At 55.2% G+C, this 21,456-nt stretch overlaps 1 protein-coding gene across 2 annotated transcripts; it reads left to right on the plus strand.

Annotated features, from left to right (window-relative positions):
* Positions 1 to 341: 341 nt before the first annotated feature.
* On the plus strand, positions 342 to 19,367 carry Drc7 (dynein regulatory complex subunit 7). Of its 2 annotated transcripts, XM_027939168.3 has the most exons (18): positions 342 to 456; positions 560 to 772; positions 1,122 to 1,305; positions 2,158 to 2,283; positions 2,739 to 2,933; positions 5,637 to 5,795; positions 6,194 to 6,412; positions 9,779 to 9,907; positions 13,404 to 13,476; positions 14,223 to 14,351; positions 14,544 to 14,672; positions 15,392 to 15,612; positions 16,233 to 16,439; positions 16,988 to 17,098; positions 17,177 to 17,287; positions 18,129 to 18,323; positions 18,902 to 19,041; positions 19,118 to 19,367. In XM_027939168.3, exons 2-18 carry the CDS (start codon positions 579 to 581, stop codon positions 19,209 to 19,211), a joined length of 2,616 nt encoding a protein of 871 aa, XP_027794969.2. In that variant the 5' UTR covers positions 342 to 456; positions 560 to 578; the 3' UTR covers positions 19,212 to 19,367. The 2 variants fall into 2 exon arrangements, with proteins under 2 accessions (XP_027794969.2, XP_027794968.2); XM_027939167.3 differs by having other exon boundaries at positions 342 to 772.
* The last annotated feature ends 2,089 nt before the right edge of the window (positions 19,368 to 21,456 follow it).

Below are 21,456 nucleotides of genomic sequence, written 5' to 3' on the forward strand. Positions count from 1 at the left end.
GTAACAGGATGAGCGTCCTCTGGGTCGCGTTACCCCTGACCTTCGGTGGCAGCCCTGCCCTGGAACTCTCGGGGCCTGGGTTTCCAGTTTGATGAGACGAAGCCTCGTTCACCTGCTGCCTCCTCTGTTTGGTCCTATTCTCTGTCACCTTCCTATCATGACTTGTATTTAAGCCAACTCACTTTTTGGATTTTATGAATATATATTTAAATGGGAAACGTTATAACATGCAATAATCCCTCAGCGTTGGCATTGCTTGCTTGAAATCATCCAAATAAACACCGAACAGCAGCGAGGCCGGGGAGGTGCTTTGGGCCACTGGCTCCTGCCCTGTCCGGGGCTCCCAGCCTGAGGCCTGCCTTGTCTCTTTTTTAAAGTGTTAGGAGTTGCTGTCCCCTAGGAGTTGCTGTCCCCGCACTAGCACCACACAGTCTTTCTCCTGGATTGAAAGAGAGGGTAAGAGGGAGTCACTTCCCTGAGGGAGTGGAACTGCCTCCGGGGCCTCCAGGGCCTCCCTGGCCTGCACCTGGGCCGATCCCCACACATCCTCCCCCTCCAGACGGCCGGGGACCCCCAGAATGGAGGTCCTGACGGAGACAACAGAGGAGGATGAGGCAGCCGAGTGGGAGGAGGCGGCCGAGCAGCCTGAGAGGTCTGAGAAAACGAGGCCAGCCGAGGCCCAGAAGGAGGAGACCACCCTGTCGCCCGAGATGCTCAGAGACCTGGAGAGGAAGCTGTCGGAGATCGAGGTCCCAACCCCGGCGGATCACCTGTGAGTGTGTCGGGGTGGGGACTTCTGACCTAGCAGCCCCGGCATGGGCAGACAGGGACTGCCGCAGGAAGGGCCAAGCACAATGGTGGCACCTGGGACTCTGCTCTCAGACTGCCTGATGTGAGTCCCCACTTTGCCCCTACCCGGCTGTGTGACCTTGGACAAGTCACTCAGTCTCTCTGTGCCTCAGTCTCTTTTAACAAGGGCAGGTGCTAATAATGGTGCCGGCCCTGGGTAGTTAGTTGTGAGGTTTCAATGAGGAAGGGGAAAGTCCACGGCAGCTCACATGGATCCCCCTGAGGGCCAGGAGAAGCCCCTCCGAGTAAACGCCAGCGCTGTCATGACACAGGGCCTCCTTCTCCACGGACGCGGACACTATTGACATCTCCAAGCTGCCCCTGACCTACAAAACCAACGCACCCAAGGAGAAGCTCATGCTGCAGGTGGCGGACAACTTCTCCCGCCAGTACAGCCACCTGTGCCCCGACCGCATGCCCCTCTTCCTGCACCCCCTGAATGAGTGCGAAGTGCCCGTAAGCCTGGGTCACGGAGGGCATCGGGGCCCAGGGCAGCGGGAGGTGGGCGGGTTCTCCAAGGTCTGGGGGCCCCAGCACAGAGCTCCTGTGGGCGGGGTTTCTAGTCCAGGTGCCGGCCCTGGAGCGCAGCGGCCTGGAGCCTGCAGACCCGGCCCCGGGCAGCCCGAGGCCTGGGGTGAGCTGGTCCAGAGGAGGGGGGAATCGGGATTTGGGTGGGACACAAGGTAAACATCCCCTGGGCTCTGTGGGACCCGCTGGGCTGGGCGGGTCACCTCTGGATGATCCCTTGCTCCTCTGTCTACAGCTGGAGAGAGCCTGGGAGGTGCTCAGGGTCACAGGCTTACAGGAAGGAGCTGCTGCTTGGGTCCTGGGGCCTGACCTTGTCCTTATTGTCTTCTTTCCCTGCCTTTCCCTGGGTGGGGACAGCCCTGGGACTGGGGACCATGCTGAGCTCTGCCCAGAACCTCTGTAGGCCCTGGGAGGAAACCTGATCTCCCCCTTCAGCCCTGCTTGCTGGGTCACTTCAGGCTGCTCGCTTGGCCTCTCTGGGTCCCCTTTGGTGCCCCAGGGGTTGGGGGAAGGCATTCCCTCAGCCTTCCCAGTCCAGATGCGGAATAAGCTTGTGCCACCCCAGTGCCACCAATGTGGGGGGCTCCTCCCAGCCACTGAGTGCTGGCACGTGCCAGGCCTGGGCATCGCCTTCCCAGCAGGCCACCCGCCATGACTCGCCATTTTGGGGCTGTGGGCCTGGCTGCCTGTGTGCTCTGGCTCCAGGGTCTCTCTGCGGATTTGAGGAAGGAGGCCCCCCTCATCCCGAGCCTGGCCCAAGGAATGTGTTTCCACTTGCAGAAGTTCGTGAGCACGACCATCCGGCCCACGCTGATGCCCTACCCCGACCTCTACAACTGGGACAGCTGTGCCCAGTTCGTCTCTGACTTCCTCACCATGGTGCCCCTGCCTGACCCCCTCAAGCCGGTAAGTGCCACTCACGGGTTCCAGAGGCCCAGGAGGCCTAAGACAGGAGGCCAGGCAGGGACTGAGCGAAGAGCCTCAGCCAGTCTCAGGCTACAGCTTCTCAGAGAGTCCCTAGGGGGAAGCAGGCCCAGAGAGGGACAGCCACTTGGCTGAGGATGCACAGCAAGCTGGGTCTCCTGGCTTCTCCTTTGTCTCCTCTTCCTCTTTCTGCCTCAGAGTCTCCCTCTTCATGACTTTAGGAGGTTCAGAGAGCAGTGGGGGTGCCCAGCTTCCTGTGACATGCAGCCCCATCTTTGGGCTTCTGACTAGTGAGGTCAGCTTCTCATTGAGAACGGGGCGAGGCAGGAGAGATGCACCTGGGCTCGCTCCCGGCCCCCCCGCCCCGACGGGGGCTGTGGCATGGGGCGGAGGCGGGCAGCGGGGCCCGGCCGTGCTGACCGGCTGGTGGTGGCCAGCCCACCCACCTGTACTCCTCCACCACGGTGCTCAAGAGCCAGAGGGGCAACTGCTTCGACTTCAGCACGCTGCTCTGCTCCATGCTGCTGGGCTCCGGCTACGACGCCTACTGCGTCAACGGCTACGGCTCCTGGGACCTGTGCCACATGGACCTCACGCGGGAGGTGTGCCCGCTCACCGTGAAGCCCAAGGAGGTACGCGGCGCCGGCGGCCGTGACATCCCGGGGTGTGCCTTCCTGGGACTGTGATGCCCTCCTTAGAGGGTCCCGTCCTGCCCCGGGCACAAGGACACGGCGCCATCGCCAAGCCCTTGGTTCCCAGAGCCACTCGTCACTTCTCTGTCCTTAGCACCCAACTCTCCAAACCGACAGTCCCTTCCCACTTATCTTCACTCCATTTAAGCTACTGTGTTCCCGCTGGGGACATTTTTTGAATGTCACGTGGTCTCCATCTTGGGTCATTGGTAGAAATCCAGCTAGTCGTTGGCACAGGAGGAAACCGAGACCGCAGGCTTGGCTCTCCCCACTCCCCTGCCTCAGCTAAAGAGGCCTCTTTAACAACTAGACAAACAAACAAACAGCAGAAACCACACACAGCCACGCCCCGGGGGTGCGACTCTATCCTGTGTCTGTTGACTGAGCGGTCAGAATGGGGGGCGCCAGGAGAATCGCCCTGAAGTGAATTTCCATGATCGGAATCTCAGAGGCCTCTCTCTGCGCTGGGAATCTAGTCGCCCTCCAGACAGAAGGTGCTTTAGGTAACCTGGGTGATCCTGTGGTCAGGGTCGAGCCTCCAAGGTCGTCTGCCGCTCAGGGACGGGACCTGGGGTCCGAGGGGTCCAGCATGATGCTGGGTACCTGGGCCACACCTGGGGGAGCACCTGGGGGTCCCAGGCTCTGTTGAAGGAGGCGAGGAAGAGGGGCGGGAGGAGGGCCTGGTGGCTCGGGCTCTGCTCCCAGGGGAGTGGAGGCTGGAGCATGGAGCTTGACCTCAAAGGCCTCTGAGCCCACTTATGGGCCTCTCGCCTTGGCCGAGAGTTTTTTTTAAAAATATATTTTTTAGTTGTTGATGGACCTTTATTTTTTTGATTTTTATGTGGTGCTGAGGATTGAACCCAGTGACTCACACACGCTAGGCCAGTGCTCTACCATGAGCTGCAGTCCAAGCCCCAGATTTTAATCATCAAAATTATATCAATCCAAACAGAGAGAGAGAACTTGTCTCTGCCACCTCCCTGTCGTTGATGTGGCTGCTCCTCTCAGTAGCCCCATGGGATGGGTGTTATCACTGTCATTTCAGAGATGAGTCTGTTGGGACCAACAGGGAGGTGAAGCAATGTGGGGGAGCCCCACGGCTGGTGGGTGGAGACCAGGGCCGCACCCGGGGCTGCCTGCCTCCACCCCCTGGGGGGGTCCCTCTTTATTCCCCAGACTGTCTCAGAAACTGCCACAGCCCTGCACCGTCGGTGGCTGGAACACTTCTTATCCCCTAGCACACACTTAGACACACACAAACACACATGTTCACACACATATGCCACACCCTCACACCTGCATGCACACAGACAGCTGCACCAGTGTGCACGCGCTCTCACCCACGCACAGGCGTATGTATGCACACGTGCGTGCACAGCCTTGTCTTTTCCTTCTTGGGCAGACAAACTCACACTTTGAGTCAACATGTGAAGCCCTCTAATGATAAGATCTGAACCCCCCCCCCCACTTCCCCACCTTCTAGATCAGATCCAGGTCACCCTAGACGGGCAGTGGGTGGGGAAAAGGAGAAGCTCCCACCCCTCAGCTCCTGCCCTGACGGCAGCAGGGTTGCAAGTTCAAGGCCAGCCTGGGCAACTTGGCGAGGCACTAACAGGGCTGGGGATGTAGAGAACCCCGGGGTCCAACTGCCAGCACAGGCCGTGGGAGAGAGGAAGGGAGGGAGGGAGAAAGAGGAAAGAGAACGAGGAAGAGGAAACGAGAACGAGGCAGGAAGTGGAGAGACACGCAGGACCACACTCCCTTCAGGACACACCCAGGGACCTAACAGCCCTTCCCCAGGCCCCACCTCCTAATGGTTCCACCATGTACCACATCACCACAGGTTGGTGACCAAGCCTTTAACACATGAGGCCTTGGGGGACATTTCAGACCCAAGGTAGAGCACCCGTCAGTCACCATCTGACAAAATCATCACCCCGCTTTGACTCGTGCATCCTTTCGAAATGTTGATCGTTGGTTTGTGAGATTAATTTTTCCTTCCTTCCTTCCTTCCTTTCTTCCTCTTCCTTCCCTCCTTCCTTCCTCCCTCCCTCCCTCCCTCTCTTTCTTTCTTTCTGGGCGTGAACCCAGGGACATGCACACACTAAGCATACAATCTCCCACTGAGCTACATCCTTGGCCTCTGAACTCTTTTTTAAAAAAACTTCGTCTTGAAGAGCAGAACGTGTGCCCGTCTTCAACACCCATCTCCGTGAACCCCCCTGGTCCCCTGCACCCAGATCAAGAAAGAGAACGTGCCTGCACCCCAGGAAGCCCTGTGTCCAGTTACTGGTCCCCCCTACCCTGGGCACTTTCCTCTCTGCTTCTCAGAAGGAGCCTGGGGAGGAGGTTTCTAGGGCTCCCACCCCACTTTACAGAAGAGCTGAGATCTGGAGAGAAGAGAAGGCCCCTCCAGGGTCCCAGAGCTGGAGCTGTGGCTCCCTCTGCTCTGAGGGCCACAAGACCCACAGCCGGAGGGACAACTGTGAGCCCTGGTCGCAGGGCCAGGGGCTGAGGACCTGGGGCCAGAGCAGGGTGTGTGTATGTGTGTGTGTGTGTGTGTGTGTGTGTGTGTGTATAAGAGAGAGAGAGAGAAGGATGCACCTCAGGGCTGCTGACTCTGCCTCTCTCGCTGCGTGACAGGCAGTCAAGAAGGAGGAGAAGGCACCCCCTAAGAAGTACACCATCAAACCCCCCCGGGACCTGATCAGCCGCTTTGAGCAGGAGCAAGAGGAAAAGAGGCAGCAGGAGATCAGAGACCAGGAGGAGAAGCTGTGCAAAGAGGCCCAGGAGCGGCTCCTGGTGGGTCCCTTCAGCTGGTAAACCCTGAGAGAGCGACAGAGCCCAGTTGGTGAGCCACAGACTTAGTGGGATCCTTCCATTTTGTCATTAAAACACCAAGCTTGCTGGGTACGGTGGCGCCTGTAATCCCAGCAGCTCCGGAGGCTGAGGCAGGAGGATTGAAAGGTCAAGGCCAGCCTCAGCAACTTAGCACTGCCCTAAGCCATTCAGTGAGACCCTGTCTTTAAATAAAAATATAAAAAAGGACTGGGGATGTGGCTCTGTGGTTAAGCACCCCTGGGTTCAATCCCTGAAACTGGGGTGGGGGGGACCCCATCTTCCAGCCCCAGGGAGAAGTCTAGACCCCCAGCTCCTCTTCCCACCCTACTGGTCAGTGGCCACCTGTCTTTCTCATGCAGGAAGAAACAAAGGTGAAGCCTGACTCCCTGCACGGCCTGCGGGTGCACTCCTGGGTCCTGGTGCTCTCAGGGAAGCGCGAGGTGCCTGAGACCTTCTTCATCGATGCACTCTCGGGGCGCAGCTACAGCCCCCAGGATGAGCACTTCCTGGGCATCGAGAGCCTCTGGAACCACAAGAACTACTGGGTGAACATGCAGGACTGCTGGAACTGCTGCAAGGTGACCCCCGGGGCAGGGTCCCCAGATGTGTGGCAGGCACAGCCTGCAGGAAGGCTCTCCCCACCCCTGGGCTCCCACAGCCCACGCTCCTGCCCATTGTGCCAGTCAGCTTTCCAACACTACGACAAAATACATGAGATAAAAAAATATTTCAAGGAGGAAAGGTTTATTTTGGCTCATGGTTTCAGAAGTTTCAGTTGATGGTGGCCAGGCCCCACAGCTTGGGGCCTGCAGTGGCATAGCACATAATGGCAGGTGAGTGTGACATCTGTTCTCCTCAAAAAGGAGGCCGGGAGATGCTTGAAGTGGTGGCACTTGCCTGTAGTCCCAGCGACTCTGGAGGCTGGGGCAGGAGGATTGCAAGATCAAGGCCAGCTTCGGCAACTTGGCAAGACCCTGTTTCAAAATGACAAGAAGGGCTGAAGATGAAGCTCAGTGGATCAGAATCCATGGGTTCCATCCCAGTACCCAAAATGACAACAGCAGAAATCCCTGAAGATGTAACTCAGAGTGGTAGGTCACAGGCTTAGCATGTGTGTGGCTCTGGGTTCAACCCCTAGCAACACACACAGACGCAGCGGAGGCAGAGAGAGAGAGAGAGAGAGAAGAAGGGGCCACATCCCTTTCCAGGACACTCTCTCCAGTGACCTAACTTCCTTCCACGGGGACCAAGCCTTTAATACATGAGGCCTTGGGGGACATTCAAACCTCTACCAGAGCACCCGTCAATAGCCATTCTGATAAAATCATCATCTCCCTTTTGACTCCTGCATCCTTTTTTAAAAAAATATTTATTTATTTATTTTTTTTAATTTTAGGTGGACACAATATCCTTATTTTATATTTATGTGGTGCTGAGGATCAAACCCAGTGCCTCAAGCATGCTAGGCAAGCACGCTACCTCTGAGCCACAATCCCAGCCCTTCCTGCATCCTTTTGAAATGTGTGATTCACTTTCTTTCTTGTGTGTGCGTGTGTGTGTGTGGTGCTGGGGACTGGATCCAAGGCCCTGCATATGCTAAGCATGTAGCACTGAGCTACATTCCCAGCCCCTGAATATTTTCAGACTCTGTTGAAGTAGAGCAGAATGTGTGCTCCTCTTCAATGTGGAACTCCATGACCTCTCATCGACAGAGCCCTGGTCCCCTGCACCCAGATCAAGAAAAAGAACACTGCCCACACCCCAGGGAGCCCTGTGTCCAGGGACTACTTCCCCATAAATGAATGTATGTATTATGTAAGTGGCACTGACACTCTCTCTCTCTCTCTCTCTCTCTCTCTCTCTCTCTCACACACACACACACGAGAGTGCAGAGGAGGGCAACGTCCTAGGTGTACATCTCATTGAATTATCCTACTCTGAACACTCCTGCATAATTGGGGCCAGCGTCTCAGAAGCCCCCTTCCTCTCTTCTCCTGGTCACTAATTCTTCCACCCTCCGGCTCTATGGTACAGCACTTGCTTAACGTCATCATGAGGCCCTGGGTTCGATCCCCAGCAAGGAAAAAAAGAAGTTCATGCAAACCAACAACCCACATTCCAAAAGGAGGCACAGATCAAAAGGGAGACGATGATCTTGCAGGCATGGTGACTGACGGGCCAGGCGGTGGGCCGTGGAGACTCGGCAATGGTGCGCTTGGGGGTGGATGAGCCCTCCTTGACTGCAAACGACACCCATTAGTGTCACCTGACTTTGGACTGGGTGTCCTTGAGTCCTGCCGTGTCTGCTCTTCATGCCCGGAGTCTTCCCCTCTTGGTTTTGTTTGTGAGGGTCATCATTAGTGTGTGCAGCTGTGGTTTGTTAGTTCTCATTTGTCTTATGGATTTGTCATCCCCCGAGCACACCACATCTTACTTTTCCGTGCTTGAGTTTCACATTTAGATCATTTGCAGCCTGGAAATATTTTAGACAGTGTTACTATGAATATTTTCCGACCCGTGTTTCGGTGAACATACGTATCACTTCAGTTGGCTAAATACACAGGAGTGGGGTTGCTGGGTGACAGGAGGTGCGTGCTTGGGGGTAGTTGATTCTGACCACTTTACCAAAATGACCGCATGGATTCCACTGTCTCCAGCAGCGCAGGAGGGTTCCAGGAGCTCCCCCGACATAAGTGCTGATCCTGGGTATTTCCTATGCTGCTCCCTTTGGCTGTTCTAGAATGGTCCTGCATTTACCAAATGCATTTGATATTTTTCAGACTACCCTCATACCCAGCAAGTTCTAAACCTGCTTATTAATTTAACATGAATCTGTAGAGACGACTGGGAAGCAGTGGAACCTGCAGGGGGAGGACCTCGCTGTGGGAGCAGGTGGGGGGGAGTGTCACGCCCTGAAGAGGGCTTCATGTCCCTGGCTCCCCACTTCCTGCTCCTCCCTTTCTCACACCCTCCCTGCCCCTCCCCCACTGCCAGGGGGAGAGCTCCTTCCCCCACCCTGTCTCTGCCTTGGAGCTAGCCCACCGTGGACAGAACCTTCTGGAACCGTGAGCCGATAGAAATCCTTCACCCTCTGAGTTGATTTTCTCAGAGGTGACAGGTGACTGACACAGAAGGCCAGCACATGACCTCATTCCCCTTAGCAGGAGCAGGACCCTTTCTTAGTTTTTCTGTTTCCTGCTCAGCACTGTGTTTCAAAGTTCTGATCCGAGGTTGCGTCTGCCTCCGACTCCAGGATCCCTCACCCCTTACAGTCCCACGTCCCCAAGTGACACCTGTTCCCTCGTGGGAGAATTTCCTGGGTCTCCCTTCCCAGGTCTGGGATCGCTGAGTCCCGGGGTTTGTCTATGTGTCATTGAGCTGGGGTCTGAGGTGAAGCTGGAGTGGCCAAACCATTTCAGTTCATCTCCCTCCAACAGTGCAAGAGGATCCCGAGGTCCGCCAGCCCCTCGACGCCACCCCCACTTCTGATCTGCCAGCTGGGGAGGGCGGAGGGAGGTTGCGTTCCTTCCCACTTCTCTGTTGAAGGGAGTTGGGGTCTCAGGTCCATTTGAACCTGTTGGGTTTCCTCTTCTGTAAATTGTTCACTTCCATTCTTCCCCCTTTTCTATTGTTGTTGTTTATTATAGATGATCACGAGTCCCTTATGTATTCTGGATACCAATCACAGGTCACTCTTGGACATTACCGACGCCATCTTCCATTCTGCCACCTGTCTGTCCACTTTGCACGTGGCTTCCTTTCTTGAGCGCGTGTCTTTCATTCTGATCCAGTGGGGTGACATGAGGAGTGTGGGTGGCCTCTCGGAGCTGCCTGGAGCTGCCCTCCCCCGCCCCTGTCCTGGGGAGCAGCTGTTCCCATGTCCCCAGGGAGCAGGGGGAGGCTTGGGGCCGTGGCTCACTGGGTTGATTCCCCTCCCTCATCAGGATTTGATCTTTGACCTGGGAGACCCTGTGAAGTGGGAGTACATGCTCCTGGGGACCGATAAGCCTCACCTGTCCTTGACTGAGGAAGAGGATGAGGACTTTAACGATGAAGATGATGTGGAAACGCTGGTGAGTCTCAGTGGCTCGAGGCGAGGGGCCGGGGGGTGTGGGGAGAGCTTTGCTCCCTGTCGCTCAGGCAGCCTCAGGTTTCCCTGAGAGCATGAGTGTGCGTGGGGTGGGGTGGGGGGCATCAGGCCAGGAACAGCGTCTTCAAAGCAGAAGGGCCTGGACAGGGCCCTTTAAGATGGGCAAACTGAGGCCAGACACATTCAGTGAGCCTTCCAGGGGACCCTCCCCAGGATTAGGGGAGGGCTGGGACTTGAACCCAGGTCTTCCGCCCCCTACAGCCTGCCCTGTTCAGGGCTCGTCCTCCTCCTTGGAGAGCTGCCCCTTGGTGCGGGGCCATAAGGCCTCTTCTAGCCCCATGGAGCCCTAGAGCCAGCTGCCCTTCACTTCCCTCCCCAGGAGTCACTGTGGCCTTCTCGTCTGTCTTGTCAGTCTTCTAAGGTCACGGGCCCAGGGCCTTCCCCAAGTCACCAGCCTCACCTTTCTGATCTTCCTTCAGGGGTCTTCCCGGAAGGTGTGCATGATCTTCCCTATATTTGGAGGTCAGGGGCCCGGGGACTTCATATTGGCTGGGACCTTGGGCTAACCTTCCAAGGTCAATAAAACCATTAAAAACCCCAGTTTCCTCACCTGTATGTTAAACGGGGAGAGTGAATCAAAGCCGTATCCATAGGAACAAAAAAAAAGTGCTCCAGTCTGCTAGGGCTGCGTGACAAATGGCACAGACCAGGTAGCTTGAGAAACAGATGCTGTCTCCCGTTCTAGAGGCTGGAAGTCCAAGACCAAGGTGCCGGATCAGGGAGGTTTCTTCTCAGGTCTCTCCTGGGTTTGAAGAGAGCTCCTTCTCCCTGTGTTCTCACATGTCCTTCCCTTTGTATGAATCTATCCTAAGCTCACTCGCTCTTTTTTTTTTTTTTTGGTACCAGGATTGAACCCAGGGGCACTTGCCCACTGAGCCCCATCCCCAGCCCTATTTTGTATTTTATTTAACAACAGGGTCTCACTGAGTTGTTTAGCGCCTTACTTTTCCTGAGGCTGGCTTTGAACTTGTGATCCTCCTGCCTCAGCCTCCCAAGCCTCTGGAATTACAGGCATTTGCTACTGCACCCGGCCTAATCTCTTCTTGTAAGGACACCAATCATATTAGATTAGGGCTACCAGATGACTTCATTTTAACTTTTTTTTGGGTGGGGGAGTACCAGGGGTTGAACCCAGGGGCACTCAACTACTGAGCCACATCCTCAGCTCTACTTTGTATTTTATTTAGAGACAGGGTCTCACTGAGTTTGCTCAGCATCTCACTTTTGCTGAGGCTGGCTTTGAACTTGCAATCCTCCTGCCTCAGCCTCCCGAGCTTCTGGGATTACATAGATGAGCCAGCGTGCCCAGCTATCATTTAAACTTAAACACCTCTTTAAAGGCCTCATCTCCTTCCCACCGGCATTACCTGTTTCCTCACATCCTCGTCAGTACTGTAATTTTTGCTATTCTGATTGTTGTAAAGTGGCATCTTGTTTAAATTTTGCATTTCCTCCATTTTTTTATCTTCTGTTTTTCTTTAGTCAGTCTTCATATAGTTCTGCTATCCGAATCCACCTCTAGTTCTGTCAAGTCTTTCTTCTTGACCAAATTTGATTCCTCCTTTCACCTTAACTTTATCTTCGTTGCTTTTTTGTGTTTCATCTAAGATAAGCGACATCTTAAATACTTACTTGTTTTCAGTGTTTATTGTTTTCAGATAAAATATTTAAAGATACAAAAATTTCTCTAATTACTCTTTTAGACATATCCTGTAATTTTTGGCTGATGGTATTTTCATTTCTACTTATAACTTCTTTCATGATTTCTTCTTAACCCAAGGATTTATATTTTAGATATTAAGTTGGCAGGTATATGAGTTTTTACAGTTGCCTCTTTCTTGCTTTCTTTTTGCGTTGCATTCTGGTCAGAGAACGTGATTGGCATGATGTTAAATTTTTTAGACTCTATCGATGCTTTCTTTGTGGCCTGATATGTGGTCAGTTTTGTAAATGTCTGCATTTGCCCTTGAATGTCTATTTTCTTAGTATTGAGGGTAAATTTCTCTACAGATTAGTATGTTTTCCCACTTAATAAAATATGTCTGTATATTTTTTAAAAGACCTCATCTCCAAATACTGCATATTCTGAGGTACTGGGGCTAGGACTTCAGCATGTGGGTTTTGGGGGGACACAGAGCAGTACCCACAGCCACAGGCAGCACTCAGGCCCCACCAGGGGAATGCCAGGTTCCGTCATAGGTGAGGGACTTGAATTCACTCATCTAAACCTTCCCAGCCACCCAGCGAGGTGGGGACAGGTTTCATCCTCCATACTGTGTTCCCTTTTACATACAGAGTTGAAGGAACTTTCCCCAAGGGACACGGAGCTGAGACTTGAACCTAAACAATCTGGCTCCAAAGTCAGAGTCTCACCAATGACTCTCCTACTTCCTGGTGCTGCGTGAGAATAAAATGAACCACTGGTGGGACGTGCTGGGCACAGTGCTGGGCACAGTGCTGAGCCACGCCTGTCCCTGGGTGGAGTCATCTCTGGAGATGGGTGCGGGAGCCTCCCCGGTGCAGTAAATCCTGGGCACCAGCTCCCCCTGCTGGTCATGAGAGGTGGCGCAGCCCCTGCCCAGGGAGCCGGGCCTGGAGACCAGAGACCCTGTCATGGGACCAGACTCATCCCTGGCCAGGGAACCCCTGTCACTGGCAAGCCTCTTAAGAACACTCAGCTGCGGGTCCCCAGGAAAAAAAATCCGAGCCTCCAGCCACAGCCCACTCACCTAGATGCCTCAGAGACTCCTGCCGATTCTCACTGCTGATGATTCTCCTATCATGTCCCCTGTGGAAAGTAACGATTAGATGACCAGGTGTCGGGTCTGAGCAATGTTCGTAGGATAAAAGTTACAAACTGAGAAAATCGTATCCGAGTTGCTGTAGCTACCTAGTTCAAGGGCCATTTGTCTAGCCCAGGCCTTATTTCACAGAGGGGGAAACGAAAGCTCAGAGAGAAAAGTAATCATGTCAGGAAGATGGCGCTCCAGGTGACACACATTGTCACCTAGTCCTCCTGAGTGGCTCAGCTTACAGTGAAGGACACTGAGGCTCAGAGTGGCTAAAGGACTTGCCCAGGACCCCTTAGTTGGTGTTAGATTGCAGTGTGTGTGTGTGTGGGGGGGGGTCTTGTGTGCTCCTGACACGAGCCAGTGGCTGCCTGAGCCTTGACCAGGACAGGCGGCCTGCAGGGCCCAGCATCGCTGTCCTAAGCCAGGCAGGGACAGGGAGGGCTCCGTGCCCAGAGCTGGGTCCTCCTCAGCTTCTGTATCTTGGGTCATGCTCCTGGTCCCTGGTTCCCCAGGGAAGCTGAGGGACCACCCTGGCTTGGCTGCAGTGGGGAACAGGGACAGGGTCTTTGCGGTGACCTCTACTGCAAGGCCCTCAGCACCACCACCGGCCCCCTCCTCTCCCTGCAGGGCAAGGAGGATGAGGACAAGAGCTTCGACATGCCGCCCTCGTGGGTGGAGCAGATTGAGATCACCCCAGAAGGTCTCTGCTGTTTGCGGGTTCACGCCCCCTCTCCAGAACCAGCCCCTGGGACTCTGGGGAGGTCTGAGCCACAGCTGGGCAGGGACACTCTGCAGAGGCTGCCTGGCCTCTCCTCTCCACCATGGCTCCCACCCTCCTTCCTTCCTGGCTCCGTGGCTCTGGGCATGACACCCACTGGTCCCTGAGACCCCAGGTGGAGAAGGCCAGGGGCTGTGCCCGGCAGGTGACTCAGGAGGTGTCAGGTCCTGGGAGGGGCAGGCAGAGAAGGCTGGAGGTGCCCTGTATCGTCACCTGATGACTGCTAGGTGCCCACCTGCGGGAGGACAGGTCACTCCAGCAGGTGGTGATGCTAGAGAGGTTGTCACAGGGACCAGGGCAGGAGCCCCCGGCCCAGCCCAGGACACTGGACTGGAGGTGGGCAGACAGAACAGGGTTCCAGAAACAGGGGACACTTGGGCGAAGTTATGAAGGGTCCAGAGTGAGCCCAGCAAGGCTGGGAGGGAACAGTGTCCCTGGCAGAGGGACCCGCCCCGCCAAGGGCCTGGCGGAGGGCGTGGTGTGGCAGGGATGCGGACGCCAGTCTTTGGGGATCTGTGCTCTGCCTGGCTGAGAAGGAGCATGGACCGGAGCCAGTGCTGGTGACCTGCTCCTCGGCCGCCTGGAGTGGGCAGGGCGTTGGCCGCAAATAGAGGAGTGCCCCTAGGTGGTGGCCCTCCTGCTCTCAGTCTGGAACGCCGCGTCCACAGAGTTCGAGACCCGCTGTCCCAACGGGAAGAAGGTGCTGCACTACCAGAGGGCGCAGCTGGAGAAGTGGGCGCCGTACCTCAATCCCAACGGCCTGGTGTGCCGCCTCACCACCTACGAGGACCTGGAGTGTAAGAGGCCATGCCAGCTGTGGGGGTGGGTGGGGTGTCCCAGCGGGTCCCCCAACATGCTGTGTGGCCTGGGGCATGTCCCTTCTCCGCTCACAGTGTGTGTGGGCACCAGCGGCCTCTCTGCGCTGGGAGTGACGTGTTAGCAGCGTGGAGGGCTGGCCTGGCTGCAGCCGGCACCCATCGGCCCCACAGGTACCCAGGTGCTGGAGATCAAGGAGTGGTACCAGAACCGCGGGGACAAGCTGGAGCTGAGGCACATAAACAAGAGCACAGGCCTGATCATCGACTACTTCAAGCCGGGCCACCCCCAGGCTCTGCGAGGTGGGTGGACCCCACTGCTGGGAGCCTGGGGCTTTGAGGAGGGGCCTTGTGTGTGCCTTAGAACAGCCTCCAGTTTTGGTGGCCAGCAACAGACCCCGCCTCTCCCTCCCTAAGAAACCCGGCATGTCAGTGGTGGGGGACACTCAGAGCCCAAGGGAGCATGGCCAAGGCTCCTCTAGGGAGGTCAAAGCCAGGGCTGTGTGCCCAGTCAGTGGCTGGGATTGGGCAGAAATCCTGCCAACACACAGTGGGGGCAGCATTTAAAGGGACTAAAGATGCTGAGCAACAAAGCCAAGTTCAACTTTTCTGGAGGACAGTTGAGCAAAATATATTAATAATATATATTAATATACAGTTGGGCTAGAGGTGTAACTCGGGTAGGGCATGTGCTTAGCATGAGCAAGGACCAAGTTCAATCCTGAGCGCCAAAACAATAATAATAATATTCAAAAATTTCTTGACCCAGCAATTCCACTGCTGAAAATTTGTTCTTAGCAAATAGTGGACAAGAACAAAACTGCATGGTGCAGAGGTTCATTATGATATTGTTTATAATTGCAAAAAAAATGGACACAGCCTAACTACCCAGCAATACAGGATCAGTGACATAACACTTGCTCATCCATAACGGAGCGTTGTCCTCTTCCAGTGCCTGGGGTCTGGGTGCCGAGCCTAAGCTGGAGTTCCCTGCGCTCACCAGGCTCCCCCCAACCCACCAGTGCACTCATACAAGTCCATGCAACCCGAGATGGACCGTGTCATGGAGTTTTATGAAACGGCCCGCGTGGATGGCCTGCTAAAGAGAGAGGAGACGCCCAAGACAATGACAGAATACTACCAAGGACGCCCAGACTTCCTCTCCTACCGCCACATCAACTTTGGGCCCAGGGTCAAGAAGCTCTCTCTGAACAGCGCAGATTCGAACCCCCGACCCACGGTGGTAAGAGCTCGCTGGGCCTGGGCCGGGCTGCTTGCCCTCTGGCAGGCAGAGGTTGCCCGGGAAGGGGACAGCACTGGCTGTGGAGTAGCATCAGGCCCACGTTACTTCCAGGGCCAAGCATTTTACCAAATGCACCACCCCCAGCCATCTGGGGCCACCTGAGCCCTCAAGCCCTGGGCCAAGGAGGCACTTCTTTCCTCCTCCTTACAAAAAACAATGTGGGACTAAACTCCTAGAAACTATGAGAACAGAAACAGAAACGTAAAGGGAATATCTTGCAAGGAGCCCTCAATGCTGCTGGGGATCCGTGGGTTTGGTCTTTTTCTCATTTAACTGAGATCTGGGGTGGGATGGGGGTCAGAATCCTGGGATCAACCCGTTTCCCTTGAACTCTGCATTTTTCTCCAAGTCGTTACAATTTATTTGGCACTTGAGGGAGCTGGAGAGGGGTCCAGGTCCACGTGAGGCTGGAGTGGCCTGCCCTGAGAACTCTGTGGGCCACGAGTACCCTGTGTGGCCACCCAAAGGACTCCAGACCCAGTGTGTCAGAGTCCCCGGTCCCGCCGCAGAGCGCCGTGGAAACCCCTTCCTCTCATCCCCCGCGTGTTCTGGCCTCACAGAAAATCACTGAGCGGTTCCACCGCAACCCCGAGAAGCCCGCGGACGAGGACGTGGCCGAGCGCGTGTTCCTGACCACGGAGGAGCGCATCCAGCTGCGCTACCACTGCCGCAGCGACCACATCACGGCCAACAAGCGCGAGTTCCTGCGGCGCACCGAGGTGGACAACAAAATCATCATGACCCCGGACATGTGCATCAGCTTCGAGGTGGGCTGCGGCCGCGGACGGGGGGGCAGAAGGACCCGGGCCCTGTGTCCCCTTCCAGCAACCTGGGGGACCAGGATGGGCGCTTTCGAAGCCCACATTGGAAATTCTTCTCTGCCTTTGTGAAAATTAAAAGCTTCCATCTAGGGACACTTCCCCTTGCAGCTCCCCTGTATATCTTCTCTTTTCCACCAAAATAGAACCTAGGAGGCTGAGAATGCTCCTCATGGTCCATCCCCCCCCCCATCAGAACAGATTCCAGTATGACTCTTGCCACCCATGCTGGAAGGGAGAAGGTTCTCATCTCCTCTGAGGATTTCACCGTCAGTAGTCAAATCCACACCCTCCTGGCATATCCCTCAGTCCCCCACATCTTCAATTCCTCTTCCATTACTATCTGTATATTTGTAAGTGAGGAAACAGATCCAGAGAGGTTCATCAACTTGCTCGAGGTCACACAGCTAAAAAGAGGCAGGAGTAGATTTGAACCAGGTGGTCCCACCATCCTCACCACGGCAGCCTCTCTCTCACGGTGGTGGTTCTGGTCCCAGGTGGAGCCCATGGAGCACACCAAGAAGCTTCTCTACCAGTATGAGACCATGATGCAGCTCAAGAATGAGGAGAAGCTGTCCAAACATCAGGTCTGGGAGTCCGAGCTGGAGGTGAGTCCCTGTGGGAAGAGTGGGCGGGCGGGAGGCAGCCGGGGTCTCAGTCATGCCCTTCGTCACTTCCCAACTCAGGTGCTGGAGATCCTGAGGCTTCTGGAGGAGGAGGAAGAGGCGCACACGCTGACCATCTCCATCTACGACACCAAGCGCAACGAGAAGAGCAAGGAGTATCGGGAGGCCATGGTGAGCGGCCCTTCCTCGCCCAGGCCTGGGCTTTCCTGGACTCTCTGGCCGCCAGGGTGGTGAGGCCCATAGGGAGTCTGCCACGAGCACTCCAGGAGGGGTGAGGTTCTGATACTGTGAGATCACCCTCGCCACTGAGCTGACCCCATGAGTCACCCCCAAAACACTTGGGATCCAGGCCAGGTCTCCTCACCAGGGGCTGTGCCCAAAGCCAAGGCCTGTGGTCATGGTGGAAGAATTAGGATGGCATGCCACCTCCACCTGGCTTTCTCCAGGTTGTGGCTGAGCTGGTAGCCGCTGGCCCCCCAGGTATTTAGCTCGCACTGCCAGGCTGCAAGGCCCAGCTTGGTTTTCAAAGCCAACTTCTAAATCCTCTTCACCACCCAAGTCCCAAGTGCAGATTTCTAAAACCAGTTGAGGCAGGACAGGCCATCAGATGACCGTTCTCAGATCCCCAGAGGAGGGCGTCAGCCCCTATGTCCCCACCTTCACTGGTCACCCACGGAGGCATAAGGGCCAGGGTGAAAGGGAAAAATGAAGGGCGCAGCTGGCATTCCCTATGTCGTCGGTAAGCACCGCCCTTCATCCAACAAGCATCTACTATGGATCCCAGGCACCAGGCCGTGTGCTTTATAGGTGTGATGGCATCTGAATCCTCAGAAGAGGAGCCTGAGGGTCAGGTAGAGACGTGAATTCACGTCAAGATGTTACCATTAAAGATGGCTACAAGAGACTGTCCCGTTTCAGAGGGGCAGGCACTGGGACCTGCCACCCTGCTGATAGAGCTGGTCAGGAGGTCTGGGAAGGCTCTGCTGATCCAGCCGCCCCTCCCCCACCACAGGAGCGGGTGTTGCTCGAGGAGCACATGCGGCAGGTGGAGACCCAGCTGGACTACCTGGCCCCATTCCTGGCCCAGCTGCCCCCGGGAGAGAAGCTGACGCGCTGGCAGGCCATGCACCTCAAGGAGGAGTGCCTCGGCGATTTCAAACAGAGGCTCATTGACAAGGCCAACCTCATCCAGGCCCGCTTCGAGAAGGTGGGCCAGGCCGCAGCAGGGAGGGGCCTTGGCATCCTCGTTCAGCCAGGGGCTCTCTCCCCAAACCTCATAGATGTGTGGGGGACTGACGGGGGCGACTGTGTCGGTGACACATTTCTGGATGGCTGAGCTGTTCCTCGTCACTGGTTTACTGAATGGAAGGAGGGATGGCAGATGGGGCAGATGGGGCAGATGGATGGGTGGGTGGCACATTATCCTAACCAGTCCCTGACCCATTTCTGTTGGCAGCATCTCGCTTAGTCCTCACACAGAGCTCCACAAGGAGCAGGGAGAGGGGTCCCTCGTTTTGGAGACAAGGAATCAGAGGCTCTGAAAACCTTGTCCAGAGCCACGGGGCCGTCTTGACCCTGCTCTGACCTCACGGATGTGAAATAGCTCTAAACATGACCCCAGTTCTTCCACCCAAGACATCTCTGGGATCCCTGCCTCTGCCCCTCTGACTCTGTGGGCAGGGACAGTGGGGCCACCATCGTGGGGCTGCCTGGTAACCAGGGGGATGGCAGCCTGGGTAAGGGTCCACCTTCACCATCCCGCCTACTCGTTTTCCTGACCCTCAGGAGACCCAGGAGCTGCAGAAGAAGCAGCAGTGGTACCAGGAGAACCAGGTGACGCTGACCCCAGAGGACGAGGACTTGTACCTGAGTGACTGCTCTCAGGCCATGTTCCGCATCCGCATCCTGGAGCAGCGACTCAACCGGTGAGGGGGCAGGCCTGGAGGCCTGTGGGGCCGGGCCTCCGCTCCGTGGTCCCTCACCGCCTCCCTCTGTCCTCAGACACAAGGAGCTGGCCCCACTCAAGTACCTGGCGCTGGAGGAGAAGCTCCTCAAGGACCCCCGCCTGGCAGAGCTGCTGAAAGCCTTCAGTTGACATCCTCGTGGGGCCCTGCGAGGGCCACCTCGACGGCCGAGAGCCCCGTGCTCCCTGAGCAGGCTCATGCCCGTCTACTCAGGGCCTGGCCTCACTACTTCGGCCGCCCCCTCCTCGTAGTTTCCTGTGAATAAACACTTTGAATTTGCCTTTGAACTCCAGGCTTCAGCCCTGTCCCTTTTCCTGTCCTTTGGGTTAGTCAGCTTCTCGCTGCTGTGACAAAATACCTGAAGAAATGACTCAGAGGAGGGAACATTTATTTTGGCCCGTGGTTTCAGTCCAGGGTGGGCAGGCTCCATGCATCGTGGGCCTCAGGGAGGGAGCCCAGCTGCTCACCCCACAGCAGCCAGGAAGTGGAGAGGGGGGACAAGGACAGGACACATGACTCAAGGGCTCTCCTCTCGTGGCCCACTCCCTCCAAGTCCTACCACCTTTTGATCATCTGCTCAGCCATGAATCCCTCAGTGGATTGATCCACTACGAGGTCAGAGCCCTCATGACCAACCAGTCCCCAAGCCCCACCTCTGAACAGTGCTGCATCAGGGACCAAGCCTTAAAACAAAAGCCTTTGGGGGACATTCCAAATGCAAACCATAAAACCTTTCCCCTATGGCCTGGGACTGCTCCTTGGCTGCCTTCCTCTTCTGCTTCCTGTCCTCTGTTGGAATACCAGGGGCCCCACAGCCACCTGCACACAGCTGGTTAATCTCAACATGGTGAGGGTGGACCTGCTTACAAAGTGGGAATGGCAAGACCAAGTCCCGCGCCCAAGAACCAAGAGCCCGGGGACTCGACATTAGAGTGCAAAGGATTCCAGTTCCTCGTCTCACCATTTACCCGTCTGTGAAACGGGGACGTCACTGTTGCTTTAAATAAGACCTACAGAGCAGAGAGGGCTGGGAGTGGCACATAGCAAGCACTCACTAGGAGAGCTTAAAAAATGGCCAACACACACACACACACACACACACACACATACACGAAAATGTTTTAAAACTCATTAGTCAACAGGAAAGTGAAATGCCACTACACACCCACCAGCATGGGCTGAGTGTTGGTGGCATGAGAAGCACTGGACCGACTCTCATATAAACACCTTTCCTAGTGAAGTGTCAATCAGTCCGACCACTTTTGGAAAACCATTTGGCATTACCTACTAAAGCTAAACCATGGCGCAACAATCCCTCTGGTAGCATCCACTCAACGGGGCTGCGGTATCTTGGATCTTGATAGGACCTAAAGGCCATGCGTTACGCCTTGGTCCGCAGGGTGGCGCTCTTGGGAGGTGATGGAAGCCTTAAGGGGCGGGGCCTAGTGGGAGGTGGGCTCTCCACCAGGGGATTCTCAGTCTGCAAAACCTCACTGACCTTATAACACGTGCTTTGGGGTATGTGTACTGTAAAAAAAAAAATGTCTTTAAATGCTTGGCATGAATCTGTTAGTTTAGAACTAACTTCCAGTTCACAAGAAATTTGGGGAGGAGGGACAATGTAAGTGGCAGTTGAAGGAAACAGACAACAAATCCAATACATGGGGTCACATATCAGGAAAGGGCTTAATTTCAAGAGATTAATGTCATTAAAACAAATTAAAGATTGGGGGATGGAAACAGGATGAATTTAAAAAGAGCCAAGTGTAATGAATCTTGATTGGTTCCTGGTTAAGATTTTTTTTTCAGTGCTGTAGACAGTTCTGCTAGATGGGGGCTCTAGGAAAGAGCTACACCCCCAGCCTGGTTCCGACAGAAAAGAAAAAAGGTTTTAAATATATTTGAGGGATAACTGAGGGCATCAAGTATTGACTGGCTGTCAGAGAATTAATTTTCTTAGGGGTGGTGATAACAATGGTTAGGTTAAAATAACAGCCCGATTTTAAAGACCCACATGGTGGCTCAGTATTCTAAGTGTCAGGATTGAAATGTCACAATATTTACAATTTCCAACGGGTCCAGGAAAAAATACACAAAGCAAATATGGCAAGATGTTAACAAGTGTCGCAATGTACATGGTGAGTATCATGTGCTATATTTTCAAGTTTTCTCTATGAAAAATGAGTTTTCAAAGTTACTATTAAGTTTGCCGGGCACAGTGGCACATGCCGGTAATCCCAGCGGCTGGGGACGCCGAGGCAGGAGGATCCTGAGTTCAAAGTCTGCCTCAGCAACTTAGGGAGGCTCTAAGCAACTCAGGGAGACCCCTTCTCTAAATAAAATATTAAAAAAGGGCTGGGATGTGGTTCCGTGGTT

The sequence above is a fragment of the Marmota flaviventris genome, chromosome 18 (assembly GCF_047511675.1).
Source record: "Marmota flaviventris isolate mMarFla1 chromosome 18, mMarFla1.hap1, whole genome shotgun sequence".
NCBI classification, from domain to species: Eukaryota; Metazoa; Chordata; class Mammalia; order Rodentia; family Sciuridae; genus Marmota; species Marmota flaviventris.

What these genes read in the sequence shown, in the direction of transcription:
- Drc7 (XM_027939167.3), top strand. Translation starts at nt 579, where the DNA reads ATGGAGGTCCTGACGGAGACAACAGAGGAGGATGAGGCAGCCGAGTGG. An exon ending in AGGAGTATCGGGAGGCCATG is followed by an intron (nt 17,288 to 18,128) that starts GTGAGCGGCCCT and finishes CCCCCACCACAG; the next exon opens with GAGCGGGTGTTGCTCGAGGA. An exon ending in TCCAGGCCCGCTTCGAGAAG is followed by an intron (nt 18,324 to 18,901) that starts GTGGGCCAGGCC and finishes CCTGACCCTCAG; the next exon opens with GAGACCCAGGAGCTGCAGAA.